The sequence below is a fragment of the Apostichopus japonicus genome, chromosome 7 (assembly GCF_037975245.1).
Source record: "Apostichopus japonicus isolate 1M-3 chromosome 7, ASM3797524v1, whole genome shotgun sequence".
Taxonomy (NCBI): domain Eukaryota; kingdom Metazoa; phylum Echinodermata; class Holothuroidea; order Aspidochirotida; family Stichopodidae; genus Apostichopus; species Apostichopus japonicus.
This window is the reverse complement of record NC_092567.1, coordinates 15,610,894-15,624,974: the sequence shown is the minus strand read 5'-3', so window position 1 is coordinate 15,624,974 and position 14,081 is coordinate 15,610,894. Positions and strand designations below refer to the sequence as shown.

Sequence of the window (14,081 nt, the reverse complement as noted above, 5' to 3'; positions counted from 1 at the left end):
CCTAAGGTATTTTGTTTGCTATAATATAAACACCATTAGTTGCAAACCTTACATGTAACAACATTGAAATCGTCAAACAGTCCCTTGGGGGCAAGCAGCTTAGCCAGGTTCCCGCATATTGGTATGCTAACCGCTGTTCTGCCAGCTTTAAAGGTCGTTCGTGGGGGTCGTCAACAGTTGACGATAGAGACATGACCAGTACATACTCATGTAATTCCACATTCATATATATCTATGTGTGGGACCAGGGAGCTGCTACCCCAACAGCAGCTCCCTGACATTGAAACATTGAATCTACTTCGGAAGTTTGTTACCGAAATTCATCAGTTAACATAAATATTGCAATGTTAGGGCTTCGTGTAATTCTTATGGACAGTATCGATTTTGGACATGCAAATAGATTGTTAATCAATTCGACAAGGCTTCCGACATGTTTCATTTACGCGATCGAGATTCGCTCTACTGGAACGCGTACACGTTATGCAACTGAATCCCTCACTCATTTGATGTGGTAGCAGTCGTGTGGATGTACCTCCAGCGTTGGAATCAAGCGAGATATCTGCAAATTTAATATCGTATGACTGCACTTTTAAGAAGAAACACATTTATCTTTTGCTTATTTTTTCATTTGCACCATTACTTGACATCATCGAGCTATGCATATATGCATGATTTCTTTGAAAAAATTTTTTACTGGTTGAATAGATATGATATTGCAAATACTGAATTCTAGATATTTACGTGTCGTCGGTGCCGGTGTCAACAGCATTAACGTTCACGTTGAAAACAAGGGAAAGGGAACTACTTGACAGTTGAAAGTTTCACGTCCTCGTGAACTATTACATCAAACTTTAACAAACTGGTATCCTTCTGACGCGATTCTTGTGAACCATGATGACTTCCAAACGGGGAGGAATATCACTAGATGATTCAAAAGCCCTTCTTTGAATATACTATTATCAGAAAGTAAAGATAACTGTTGGTTCTATTGTCTCCTATTCCTGTAGCTGACAAATCTGCTTTATGAAGCATGACAATTTGAAAATACTGTTGGTGATTAACTCCTTGCATTTCTTTGACCACTAATATCATATTAAAGTAATGTATCATTTTCCCACCAGATAATCTCAGCCAGCAACGCTCATTGTCGATCATGTCCATCATCAAGTTGGCAACAACGGCTATTATGATAATCGCCTTGGCGAAACTGTCTTTATTAGGTAACCGTTGGTAGTAAATTCAGTTTAGACCTTAAGGAAAATGAAATTTAAAAAACAGTTATATTTAATTTGATGTACACATTTTATACTTGAAATTGTTTTAAAGGTCACCTCATATTTGCTTGGTTCCAAAAAATATCTTCCTAAAAGAATTAAGTAACAGGACTATTTTTTTTTCTCAAAATATATACTAGTCATTAAGTAAACATTCTGCTTGTTGAAATAAAAAAAAATCCTGCTAAATTCCTTTTCGTTCAATTGTCTAGAGAAATATATGAGAAGTAACTTGGAAGAAATAACTATGTAAAATAAACCGGAAAGCCGTATTTTCTTTCGTACTTTTGTGACGGCCTGGTGGACAAGTGGTCAAGGGGTGGGCAAGGGGAGGCGTTCCTCCTCTTCGTGGGGGAAAACTGATATTAATCTGTTTGGTACAGAAACGTTTTAATTCTTACAAATTTGTCTAACCATCATTCCGGATTGCTTTAAGTCCGCAGAGGCGCTCACTTACGAAATCAAAATGAGAGCATTCCAGATGAAGTCCTATATATGGTAACCCTAATACCAATTCTTATCTAAAAATTTATACCACGTAGCATACCAAAGATACGTAAAAAGAGGCAGCAAAGTTTCTTATATTTTATCCTTTCAGACGGTTTTTCAGTAATGGAATCGTTAAGGGTCATTCGGGCCAACATTGGGTATTATCTCGCTTGGCCTAGTCAACCTGGTATGTTTCATAAAGTTAACATTTCTCTTGTTGTTTTATTATATAATGCTTGGATAAACGCAAATTAATATCACTGTTAATGCATTATTAACACAAATTAAAAGAACTTACGTACTGCATTATTTCTAAACTCATACACTCTAAAAACAACCTGGTGAAATGTCACCAGGAACTGGTGAAATTTTCTCGTACAGAAACTTTTTAATTCTTACAAATTTGTCTAACCAAGATTCCGGATTGTTTTAAGTCCGCCGAGGCGCTCACTTACGAAATCAAAATGAGAGCATTCCAGAGGAAGTTCTATATATTGTAACCCTAATACCAATTCTTATCCAAAAATTTATACCACGTAGCATACCAAAAATACGTAAAAAGAGGCAGCAAAGTTTCTTATATTTTATCCTTTCAGGCGGTTTTTCAGTAATGGAATCGTTAGCGGTCATTCGGGCAAACATTGGGTATTATCTCACTTGGCCTAGTCAACCCGGTTTGTTTCATAAAGTTAACATTTCTCTTGTTGTGTTTTATTATATTATGCTTGGATAAACGCAAATTAATATCACTGTAAATGCATGATTTGAAAAAAACTAAAAGAACTTCCAGACTGCATTATTTCTAAACACATACACTCTAAAAACAACCTGGTGAAATGTCACCAGGAACTGGTGAAATTTTCTCGTACAGAAACTTTATAGTTCTAACAAATTTATCTAACCAAGATTCCGGATTGTTTTAAGTCCGCCGAGGCGCTCACTTACGAAATCAAAATGAGAGCATTCCAGAGGAAGTCCTATATATGGTAACCCTTATACCAATTCCTATCTTAAAATTTATATCACTTAGCATACCAAAGATACGTAAAAAGAGGCAGCAAAGTTTCTTATATTTTATCCTTTCAGACGGTTTTTCAGTAATGGAATCGTTAGCGGTAATTCGGGCCAACATTGGGTATTATCTCGCTTGGCCTAGTCAACCTGGTATGTTTCATAAAGTTAACATTTCTCTTGTTGTGTTTTATTATATATTATGGTTGGATAAACGCAAATTATGATCAATGTTAATGCATTATTTACAAAAATTATAAGAACTTTCAGACTGCATTATTTCTAACCTCATAGACTAATTGATCAAAGGAATTACGTTTAGAAACCGAATCAATACAATTGATTATTACATCTATTCTGTTAATAGATACGGAATATGTACATGTATGTGATCGCCTAATGAGTATATCTCGGTACCACTTATGGTTGTTTATTAATGGAAACAAAACTAAGTCTAACATCTTGAAATAGTTTAAACTCGTAAAACCTTGAAAATGATAAAACCATTATAAGCGATATAGTGCTATATTGAAGACAATCAGAGAATCAACATGAGTGATGAACATAATCTCATTGCTAGTTATTTCCGACCGTGACCAAGTTTTAAGAACATCAGACCGTTGGCTCTGTTCAATCATTTTTCATATAAATAATGGCATATCCCAAAACTTATAATCCAATTTAAGGAACTTTTTTAAGGAACAAATTTAAGGAATAGGCGAGGAGATCTTCCAAGCAATCATATTATGAAAAGGATGTTTATTAAAATATTATTACTATTATAATTATTCCCGTTAGCTCGGAGCGCAAAAGAATCGGGAAGTAACCAAAAATGTATACCACGTTGCAAACCATAGATATGTAAGCAGAGGCAGCAAATTTTTCTATATTTTATCTTTCAGGACGTTATTCAGTACTGGCATTGTTAGTGGTCAGTCTAGCCATCATTTCTGTTATTGGGTATCGGCTCGCTTGGCCTAGTCAACCTGGTATGTTTCATAAAGTTAACATTTCTCTTGTTGTGTTTTATTATATTATGCTTGGATAAACGCAAATTAATATCACTGTTAATGCATTATTTAAAAAAATTAAAAGAACTTTCAGACTGCATTATTTCTAAACTCATACACCCTAAAAACAGCCTGGTGATATTTTCGCGTACAGAAACTTTTTAATTCTTACAAATTTGTCTAACCAAGAATCCGGATTGTTTTAAGTCAGCCGAGGCGCTCACTTACGAAATCAAAATGAGAGCATTCCAGATGAAGTCCTATATATGGTAACCCTAATACCAATTCTTATCTAAAAATTTATACCACGTAGCATACCAAAAATACGTAAAAAGAGGCAGCAAAGTTTCTTATATTTTATCCTTTCAGACGGTTTTTCAGTAATGGAATCGTTAGCGGTCATTCGGGCAAACATTGGGTATTATCTCGCTTGGCCTAGTCAACCTGGTATGTTTCATAAAGTTAACATTTCTCTTGTTGTGTTTTATTATATAATGCTTGGATAAACGCAAATTAATATCACTGTTAATGCATTATTAACACAAATTAAAAGAACTTACGAACTGCATTATTTCTAAACTCATACACTCTAAAAACAACCTGGTGAAATGTCACCAGGAACTGGTGAAATTTTCTCGTACAGAAACTTTTTAATTCTTACAAATTTGTCTAACCAAGATTCCGGATTGTTTTAAGTCCGCCGAGGCGCTCACTTACGAAATCAAAATGAGAGCATTCCAGAGGAAGTCCTATATATTGTAACCCTAATACCAATTCTTATCCAAAAATTTATACCACGTAGCATACCAAAAATACGTAAAAAGAGGCAGCAAAGTTTCTTATATTTTATCCTTTCAGGCGGTTTTTCAGTAATGGAATCGTTAGCGGTCATTCGGGCCAACATTGGGTATTATCTCGCTTGGCCTAGTCAACCCGGTTTGTTTCATAAAGTTAACATTTCTCTTGTTGTGTTTTATTATATTATGCTTGGATAAACGCAAATTAATATAACTTTTAATGCATTATTTAAAAAAATTAAAAGAACTTTCAGACTGCATTATTTCTAACCTCATAGACTAAAGGATCAAAGGAATTATGTTTAGTAACCAAATCAATACAATTGATTATTACAACTATTCTGTTAATAGATACGAAATATGTACAGTATGTGATCGCCTAATGAGTATATCTCGGTACCAATTGTGGTTGTTTATTATTGGAAACAATATTAAGTCTAACATCTTGAAATAGTTTAAACTCGTAAAACCTTGAAAATGATAAAACCATTATAAGCGATATAGTGTTTTATTGAAGACAATCAGAGAATCAACATGAGTGATGAACATAATCTCATTGCTAGTTATTTCCGACCGATTTCCGATTTTCCGAACTATTGTAAGGAACAAATTTAAGGAAAAGGCGAGGAGATCTTCCCAGCAATCATACCATGAAAAGGATGTTTATTAATAATATAATTACTATTATTATTATTCCCGTTAGCTCGGAGCGCTAAAAGATCTGTAAGTAACCAAAAATACATACCAAGTAGCATACCATATATACGTAAACAAAGTCAGCAATTTTTCCTATATTTTCTCTTTCATGACGTTATACAGTACTGGCTTTGTTAGTGGGCAGTCTAGCCATCATTTCTGTTATTGGGTATCGGTTCGCTTGGCCTAGTCAACCTGGTATGTTTCATAAAGTTAAAATTATTTTAGTTTTGTTTTATTATATTATGCTTGATTAAACGCAAATTATTATCACTGTTAATGTATGATTTAAAACATTAAAAGAACTTCCAGACTGCCTTATTTCTAACCTCATAGACTAAAGGATCAGAGAAACTGTGTTTAGAAAACCAAATCAATACTTTTGATTATTAAATTAATTCCTTTAATAGATACGGAATTTGTACATGTAATCGCATAATAAGTATATCTCGGTAGTAATTATGGTTGTTTATTACACAATTGGAAACAGAACTAAGTCTAACATCTTGAAGTAGTTTAAACTCGGAAAACCTTGAAAATGTTAAAACCATTATAAGCGATATCGTATTGTATTGTAGACAATCAGAGAATCAACATGAGTGATGACCATAATCTCATTGCTAGTAATTTCCGACCATGACCAGGGTTAACGAAAATCAGAACGTTGGGCTTGTTCAAAATATCTCAAATAAACAATTGCAGTAATATTGCAAGTCTATCAACAAGCGTACGTACAATTTACTTTGAGCTTTACAGTTAGGAGTTCTCTCACATCAGGAATAAGCATCACCAATTCGTCATTTTATTTCGCAGGTAAGACATCACTTATTGAGGCTTATAAGCAAAATATCTGCCCGATGCCTTTACCTTGGGAAGAATACTTTCTTGCGACTGACGGAAAAAAGAAGATCATCAAACACGACCAATTGAACTCAAAAACTAACCTCTACGCTGAGACGCAAGTACAAATTACATGGCCTGATGGAAAAGCAGAGAAAATGTCTACCTTGTCTTTCTTTAAGTCAGATAAGAGCAAAACACTCAGACGTGTTTTGTTCGTTGGAGATATTGGATGTGGCAAGACTTCTTTCGTCAAGCAGGTATCATTTTTATGGTCGCAAATGAAAATTGATGACATATTTTTATTTTTCCTCAATCTGCAAAATACAAACCTGAATGGTAATATGGGAGGAAATTTCAAAGCAATTACCGGAAGATTGCAAAATTGAAAACATAGAGTTCATTATTAAAAATGAAAGATGTTTGTTGATATTTGATGGGAGTAACGAATTTTCAGATTTAAATTTAAAACTTGGTCGCAAGGAAAGTGGTGAGCAAAGTTATTTAACGTTTCAAAATTTTGTTAGACTTGCTGAAGTCAATAATAATGTAAGAATTTGGTTGACTTCGAGACCCTGTTTTCCTCCTCAATTCAATGAATCATTTGCTGTTGTTAACTTTTTATCATTCAAAGAAGATGAGTTAAAGTCGTATATAAAACGAATGTGTTTCTACTACAAGACGTTAAAGACACAAGTTCAGTTTCCAATTAAAAATTTCCGAGAACTCAGCAGCGAAACAGAGGTAGATACACATGGTAATAATAATGTTGATGTTATAAGCCGTTCAGTTTGGTCAATTCTTGAAAGAAATGATTTATTGAAACTTGATACAGATAGTCATCTTATTGGGATTGTTATTCAACTTCTTGTGTCTAGCAAATATGGCATCATGAACAAGCATTCAGTCGGTATCGATCCTACTTTATTTCCATCAATCATTAAATTACTCGTAAAGTGTCTCCTTCTACGCCATGTTATGGTTACGAAACATTTAATAACAACTTCAGCTTTTGACAATTTGGTACTAATGATAGGCAGATTATTTTTAAAAGATGATACTTTATCCATAGAACAGATAGAAGAAGAGAAAAGAGAAATCACTTTGTTGTGCGGCATTCTGAAAATTTGCCCTAATTCAGGTAATGGTTCATTAGATAAGGACAGCACGAATACTAGTTATGGCTTTAGGTGTCGCCACCAGTTCATACAAGAACTTTGTGTTGCTAAATATGTGAGCACAGATGAGCAGAAATTGAGGGATTTTCGCAAATCATCAAATAGAAACGATGCAGGTAGGAAAAAAAAAATTCTTATGTTAATTGATAGCAACTGATAGTACTTCAAAATAGAAATTATTTCAAATAAGTAAAAACGAAAAGCCGCTAGACTTCATTCTTAATCAATTACAAGCATTTAAACAAAACAGTTTCCAAGGCAGTCTTTTTTTCTTCTCATGAGGAACCGTCATCAAGTTAGGCATCATTTAATAGTAGTTTGGTTCTTTATTGTATGTTTTAATTTTTCTTTCGAGTCAACAAAGTTGTGGCAATATCGATACGACAATATGCAAATCAATCTAAGTCTCATACCAAGTTATGTATCGAACAAAATATTTCGTTAATATTCATATGAACAGCTTTTCAATACATCAATATTGACTGCTCAGTTTTGTAATGGTCAATTATAAGTATAGTCTGCGTTTTCACAATCTTAAAATGTAAAATTATAATCTTGATGTTCATTTACGTGTGTACATGGCTTATATATCAACAATGTTTGTCGGCTTTTATGTAAGTGAAAGCTTAATTGCATAGAGTCGCTAACGTCTTCTTTTGATTTGCGTGTATGATTTAATCGGATGAAGGTTGATTAATTAACATAACGTCATTGCGATACATCGTCAAATTTTGTTTTATAACCAGATGAATGTTCTTGCCAAGGAAATATTGTTTGTTTTTCTGGTCAAGCAATACAAATGTTGTATCTATTTTGTATCTCTTTTAAAGCTGGGTTTGTTAATGACTTTGTATAATCATAAATTATAATGTTATATTATTCCCAATTACACTTGTCACCATCCTTACTTTCATTCTATTCTCTTCTTTGATGGAAGAAACAGGTTTCCGAACATTTACGATGTGTGTACATGCATTTTTTGGACTAAGAACATATGAAGAAAGGAGATTAATTAAACCTTCAACTAAACGTTGTTTACTCAAAAACAAATAGGCTAATCCAAATCGACCGCTATTACGAAACTAATCTCTATATCACACAATTATTTGCTTAAAACTGTTACGTAAATAATTGTCCCATTATATAACATAAATATGCCGTCTATATATCCAAAGCGCACCAACTTTCTCGGTGATTGTGAAAATATACCATCTGGGTATTATTTTATGGATGAACAATTCATGTGATACCTTCCACAGCGAGGTTAGAGAGTTTTTTGATAACGATTGTGTTTACTATGTTATATTTCTTGTACACATTCATCTCTTAATGTGTATATTTTCTTCGTTTCCCTCCTCGTATTCATTTTTTTTTTCTTGCTTTAAAATTTCACTTCAGTTCAATTCTTCAGCAAACTTCCAAACGGGATGTAATGTAGTATGTAGTTATATCCACATCATATTACTTTAAACATGTGCTTCCATGCCTCTTTGTCTTAAGAGTAACTACTTACTTCCTGTTCCCGAGTTTATTCACCCCTCACCAAAAGCAGAGTAGTAGCCCCTTTTGTCTTAATTCCATGAAATATTCATGCTTAACCACAGATGAAAACCTGCTGCATCTCAGAAAGATGTAATGACTTAAATAATGTAGTTTTTTCTCTCTTTATCTGATGTTAAATTCTTCTTATTTAATAACAGAGCCCTGAACTAATTGAGCCGGTGCGTAACAGTATATGTACATATATTCTAATTTTCAAATTCCATTGAATTCATTATGTCACACATGAGTTTAAATTTAATTAGGTAATGGTATTAACTATTTAGTCGATGCATGTGTCGAATTAATCACGTATATTGTGTAGTTTTGAGTACTCGACAAGTATGTTTATGATTTTTTTTTTATGTTCTTCGTTGCCGCTTGTGTGTAACTTAAATGGATTACAGTACATAGCGTAAGTTTAACTGAGAAGTTTGTTTATAATTCGGGGAAGTGTACGGGAACTTATTCTAACGTTAGCCAATGGATTGATGAGCCAAACAATCGTCAAGTATTCCAAAGAATATACTCGCCAATCAAATATCCCAGTTATGTTGGGAAAAGCGACGTTATAAATTTTGTTTCCTTAAACTTAGTGTAATGATAAGATGCAACCAAGCATTATATACTTGGATATGACAAGTTACATATACCGTATCCTATATACGCTCTGCATACATGGTTAGGCTATTGCTCAAACTTAATTGGACCTGTCGTTTATACACAAACAAATTAAAATGTCCCAACATTACAAATGTAAAGACGTCAAACTGGGACATTTTAAAGCGAATGACGTTTATATTGAGACATTTGTATATGTATCATTGGTAGTGCAATTTAAACATTGTGCTAGGCCTATATTTGGTGATATAACATTTTAGCTAGTGGATGGCCAACTTACATATCTTAAGGCCTAACTCAGTCAAAAAGTCATACCTCTTTATTGCAAAATGGATTTTTTATCCATCGGCTAATTTATTAACCTCCTTCATGAATAATAAAAACATTGAATTGATGAATCAGACTGGTTCCTGTGAACTTGAAGTCACACTTAATATGTATTTGTCTGTTTCTTCTGCTTTTTTCGTCAAATATTTGTACAGTACCATTAATGTGACTGCTCGATACGTTTAGTGCATTCACTAATGATAGTTACCTTGGTTATTTATATACGTAACATAAATTTGGATTCAACAAAAGATATTACATAGCTAGTAAGTGCATTCATTATTATAGACATTTCAATTGCAACACAATCTTTAAGCAACATTTTACATCTGTCAGGGAAAACTTGACTCGTATAAATGATTAACTTCTGTAACCGAATGAGACAAAAACGAATGACATCATAGCGAACGAGATGGTTAACTTTAAATGGTGCAGTCAGCTGATGTAAAATAATCATGTGCGTAAATTGAATAATTGTCATATAAACTGTAAACAAGCACCTTGCACGATAATAAAAGCACACGTAACCAGTTCCTCACATGGCGAAGCACAGTCATAATGCTGTTAGACTCCAAGTCCTTTACCAAGTTGAGAAGTGTAAATGTTTTATTATATAACACTTCATAATCACTGCGAATAATGTAGATGAAATAAATCTCCTGGAGATTACTTTGCAGAAATGATAACCAAGTTTATGATCAGCCTTGTTAAATTTAAGCCCAGCACTGATAAATTTAAGGAAACCGTCCGTCCACTTCCCCTTCCCCCCCCCCCCCACCCCCATTAAATTGACAACGATTTTCCATTAGTGATTCCTCTATGAAATGAAAGCGGTTTAATGGTATACATCAATATGTGTCTTCCATTTTATATTTTCACTTGCTTCTTACAACAACAACAGTTTTGAAAGGACATGAAGTCCACAGCACTTCGCCGCCTTTCTGCTATATCTATATTTTCACTTTCCTGCTGCAAAAATAAAACGATGCATTAGGAAGATCATTATCCAAATCCCAACCCACTTATATATCCAGCGTTGATTGACACTCACGGAACCTTTAAAACTTAATCCTTAAAATGCGCCAAATTATTGTTGTTGTTTCGCTCGTTATTTTTATTGTAAGTTGTTTATTCTAGAATTGGTTGATGCTCGTTCTGTTGGCCATCGTCAGATTTTGTTTCATTACCATTATTTTCATGCTCTTCGCCCTCGCCTCGTAGCAGGACTCCAATACACGATACGACAATCAGAACTGACCCGGCAAGTATCTCCCAGTGAAAACGAAACTCGAAGAATATGAATTGGCCAACGTAGTTAAATATTACCTGTGACGTCATTATTACTGACACGGTTGTGGGGTTTTCACTGTCGAGTGCAAGGTAACTGAATAAGACTCCTCCAAAAGTGGTCAGACCCGTGGATGTCAAAATGAGGACATCCAGGGTTGTCTCGGGGATCGACCATCCATTGAACAATGTGCACAGAACCAAGGCAACTAACGAATACTGACATGCGTAGGAGAGAACATTTACGATGGAGTGTGAACTGTCATATGAAGCTAGGTGATTTCCAATGATGAAACTGGCAGCGAAGGACATCGCCCCGAGGAGGGCCGAGATGATACCGTATGATACCGGGATGGTAAACTGGGCTATAACCAACTCTTCTTGATTGATTGTAATGGCTATTAAAGCCACTCCACCAGTGGAGCATATTGCGCATATAAAATCTTTGACCTGGAATCCTGTTTTCAGAAATATACCACTAAAGATGACGGAAAATATTGTAAGGGTGAAAGTCAGTGCTACGGAGTTGCCTGGGCCAATGCTGAAGACAGACAACGAAACCGTGATTTGTGATATCCAAGCAAAAGTACCGAACAGAAAAACCAACGTAAAGTGAGCAGACGACACAGGGCGCCATTTAATCAATTTAAACGCCACTACCAAGGATATTCCAAAACTTACTGGTTTGGATATTTATGAGTGACGAGCTTACCTGTCTCCTCACAACCTTAGCACCTCATTCTACCGTGCCTATAAAGTCCTGGTAAATAAATAACACTGTGCGCCCTCTATGACCGGACCCCCCTTCCGGTCCCTCCTCCTTTCTCATGAGACCATTCCTAAAGAGTGGCCTCACGGACACGGGAGTGGGGGTGGCAAGGTCTGGCCACCCCCAACGACCCCCGTCGAGTTAACTTCCCAAAGTGAACCCCTAACAAAAAATTCACTGACGCCTTCTTAGCAGGGGGGAGTGTAACCCTCCCCGGCGCAGCGGGAAGGGGGGACACTCTCCTGAACCCTGCAGGCGGAACTACCCCTTACACTAACAAGGAGCCTAAAGATTTACGGTCCGCCACTTGTTACCCTTAGATCAACTTAGGTGAGAACGTAAGTGGAAGACTATGTACGCAAACGCATACGGAAACACATAGGTACACTCACCGATAGACATAGTCGATGGCTCTCTGGTGGATGGTGGTTCTGTCTATCTGGTGTGAAGCTCGGAGTCATGAGTCAAGTCGAGCGACCGCTCCTCCGTCCGGCTGTGTCCCACCACCCTCTCGGGGGAGGGAGGCGGGAATGGAGACAGGTAAGCTCGTCACTCGTAAATATCCAAACCAGTAAGTTTTGGAATATTTACTTCGCTCCTCGCTTACCTGTCTCCTCACAACCTTAGCACCGAGTGGCACTGCCCGATGGTGGGAGGCCCGAGGGGTGGGACCTGTTACCCACCGGACCTCGCATCACCGCGCTACCAAATGCCGCTTCGGCGTGTAAAGTGTCGGTCAAGTAGCAGGCGACGAACGTAGTTGGAGTTTTCCACGCTGCTGCTTTGAGTATGTCCTCTACCGGGATGCCGGCGAATAGGGCTGTAGAGGCCGCGACCCCTCTGACGTCGTGAGCCCTTGGTCGGGAGGTCCCCGATGTGAACGGGCGTATGATCTCTACTAGCCACCTGGATAGAGTGTCTTTGGAGGCCGCTGCGTAGGGTGGTCGTGGTATGATGAAGAGAGAAGTTGATTGTCTTAACTTCTCTGTCTTGTTCAGGTACCACTTCAGTGCCCTGACTGGACACCATCGTTTGTCCTCGGCTACTGATGACATGGTCTTAATTTCCGGGATGAAAATGTCTCCTGGCAAGAAGGTCAAGGTCTGGTTCTTTGCAATAAATGACGGGTCTGGAATCATCCTCACCTCGTGGCCCTCAAATCTGATGTGATTCTGCTTGGTGGATAGGGCGTGGAGGCAACTCCTCCTTCTTGCTGACGCAACTGCGACGAGGAAGAGTGTCTTTTTTGTGAGGGCAGCCAGGGAGGCGTTAGCCATTGGTTCGTATGGTGGTCCTGCCAGGGCATGTAACACTGCTGAGAGTCCCCAGGAGGGGGCCAGCCGTCTGATCTGTGGGCGACGATTCGCCATGCCTTTGATGAGTTGTGCAATGTACGGGTTATTGCTCAGTGTGGAGCCATCTGGGAAGCCCTGGTGGATGGCAGCGATGGCCGACCTGTAATTCCTGATAGTGGAGACTTGTTTCCCATCTCCAAAGAGTGAGAGGAGGAACTCGGCTATCTGTGTCACAGAGGCAGCAGGCAGCAGTATCTGTCTCGGTCGGCACCATTGGTCGAACTTCCGCAGACGGGAATCGTAAGTCGCTGCGGTCGTTCCCCTTCTAGCGTCGGCTGCCATCGCGGCAGCTGCTTCTGAAAAGCCTCTCTGTCGTAGGGAAGACCGGACAGCCTCCAGGCAACTAATTGTAACCCCTTGATGTCTGGGTGGGAGAGAGTTCCCTGTCTCTGGGACAGTAGGTGGGGCTTGTCCGGTAGACTCACTGGGACGTCCATGAGGAGTTGGGGGATCTCGGCGAACCAGGGTCTGCGAGGCCAGAACGGGGCTATTAGTGTGAACCTGCCCTTGGAGTTCCGAATTTTCCTGAGGACTTGTCCGATCATACATAGCGGCGGGAAGATGTACGCATCCATGTGGTCCCAGGAGAGGGACATTGCGTCCGTGTGGTAGGCCAGGGGGTGGAATCGTCTGGAACAGAAGGTCTGGAGTTTGTTGTTCTTGTGTGTTGCGAACAGGTCTATCGTGGGCCTGCCGAAGATCGAAAAGATTCTGTCGCAAGTCTCCTGTTCCAGAGACCATTCGTTGGGGTCTATATGCCCCCTGGATAGGGCGTCCGCCATCACGTTGAGCTTGCCTGCGATGTGGGAAGCCCGTAGGATCGTGCCGGAGTCCTCGGCCGCTGTTATCACCTCCCACGCGAGTCTGAGCGGGTGCCCCCCTGCCGAT

General features: G+C 37.9%; 1 protein-coding gene and 1 long non-coding RNA gene across 6 annotated transcripts in view; one reads left to right on the top strand and one right to left on the bottom strand.

Moving 5' to 3' along the window:
- LOC139969462 (uncharacterized) overlaps positions 1 to 11,740 on the top strand; it is a 60,660-nt gene extending 48,920 nt beyond the window's left edge. For 4 of the 5 annotated variants that reach the window (XM_071974470.1, XM_071974473.1, XM_071974468.1 and 1 more), the window contains exons 2-5: positions 1,122 to 1,220; positions 4,154 to 4,231; positions 5,401 to 5,475; positions 6,091 to 8,202. In XM_071974470.1, coding sequence (XP_071830571.1) covers positions 1,154 to 1,220; positions 4,154 to 4,231; positions 5,401 to 5,475; positions 6,091 to 6,506 — 636 coding nt within the window. In that variant the 5' untranslated portion in view covers positions 1,122 to 1,153 and the 3' untranslated portion in view covers positions 6,507 to 8,202. Of the gene's footprint in view, positions 1 to 1,121; positions 1,221 to 4,153; positions 4,232 to 5,400; positions 5,476 to 6,090; positions 8,203 to 11,003 lie in introns of those variants that run through there. The other variant, XM_071974469.1, reaches the window with a different exon arrangement.
- Positions 8,567 to 14,081, bottom strand: part of LOC139969465 (uncharacterized) — a 75,318-nt gene continuing 69,803 nt past the window's right edge. Inside the window, exon 2 of the long non-coding RNA XR_011793726.1 lies at positions 8,567 to 8,781. This is a non-coding gene — a long non-coding RNA (uncharacterized lncRNA). The remainder of the gene's footprint in view (positions 8,782 to 14,081) is intronic.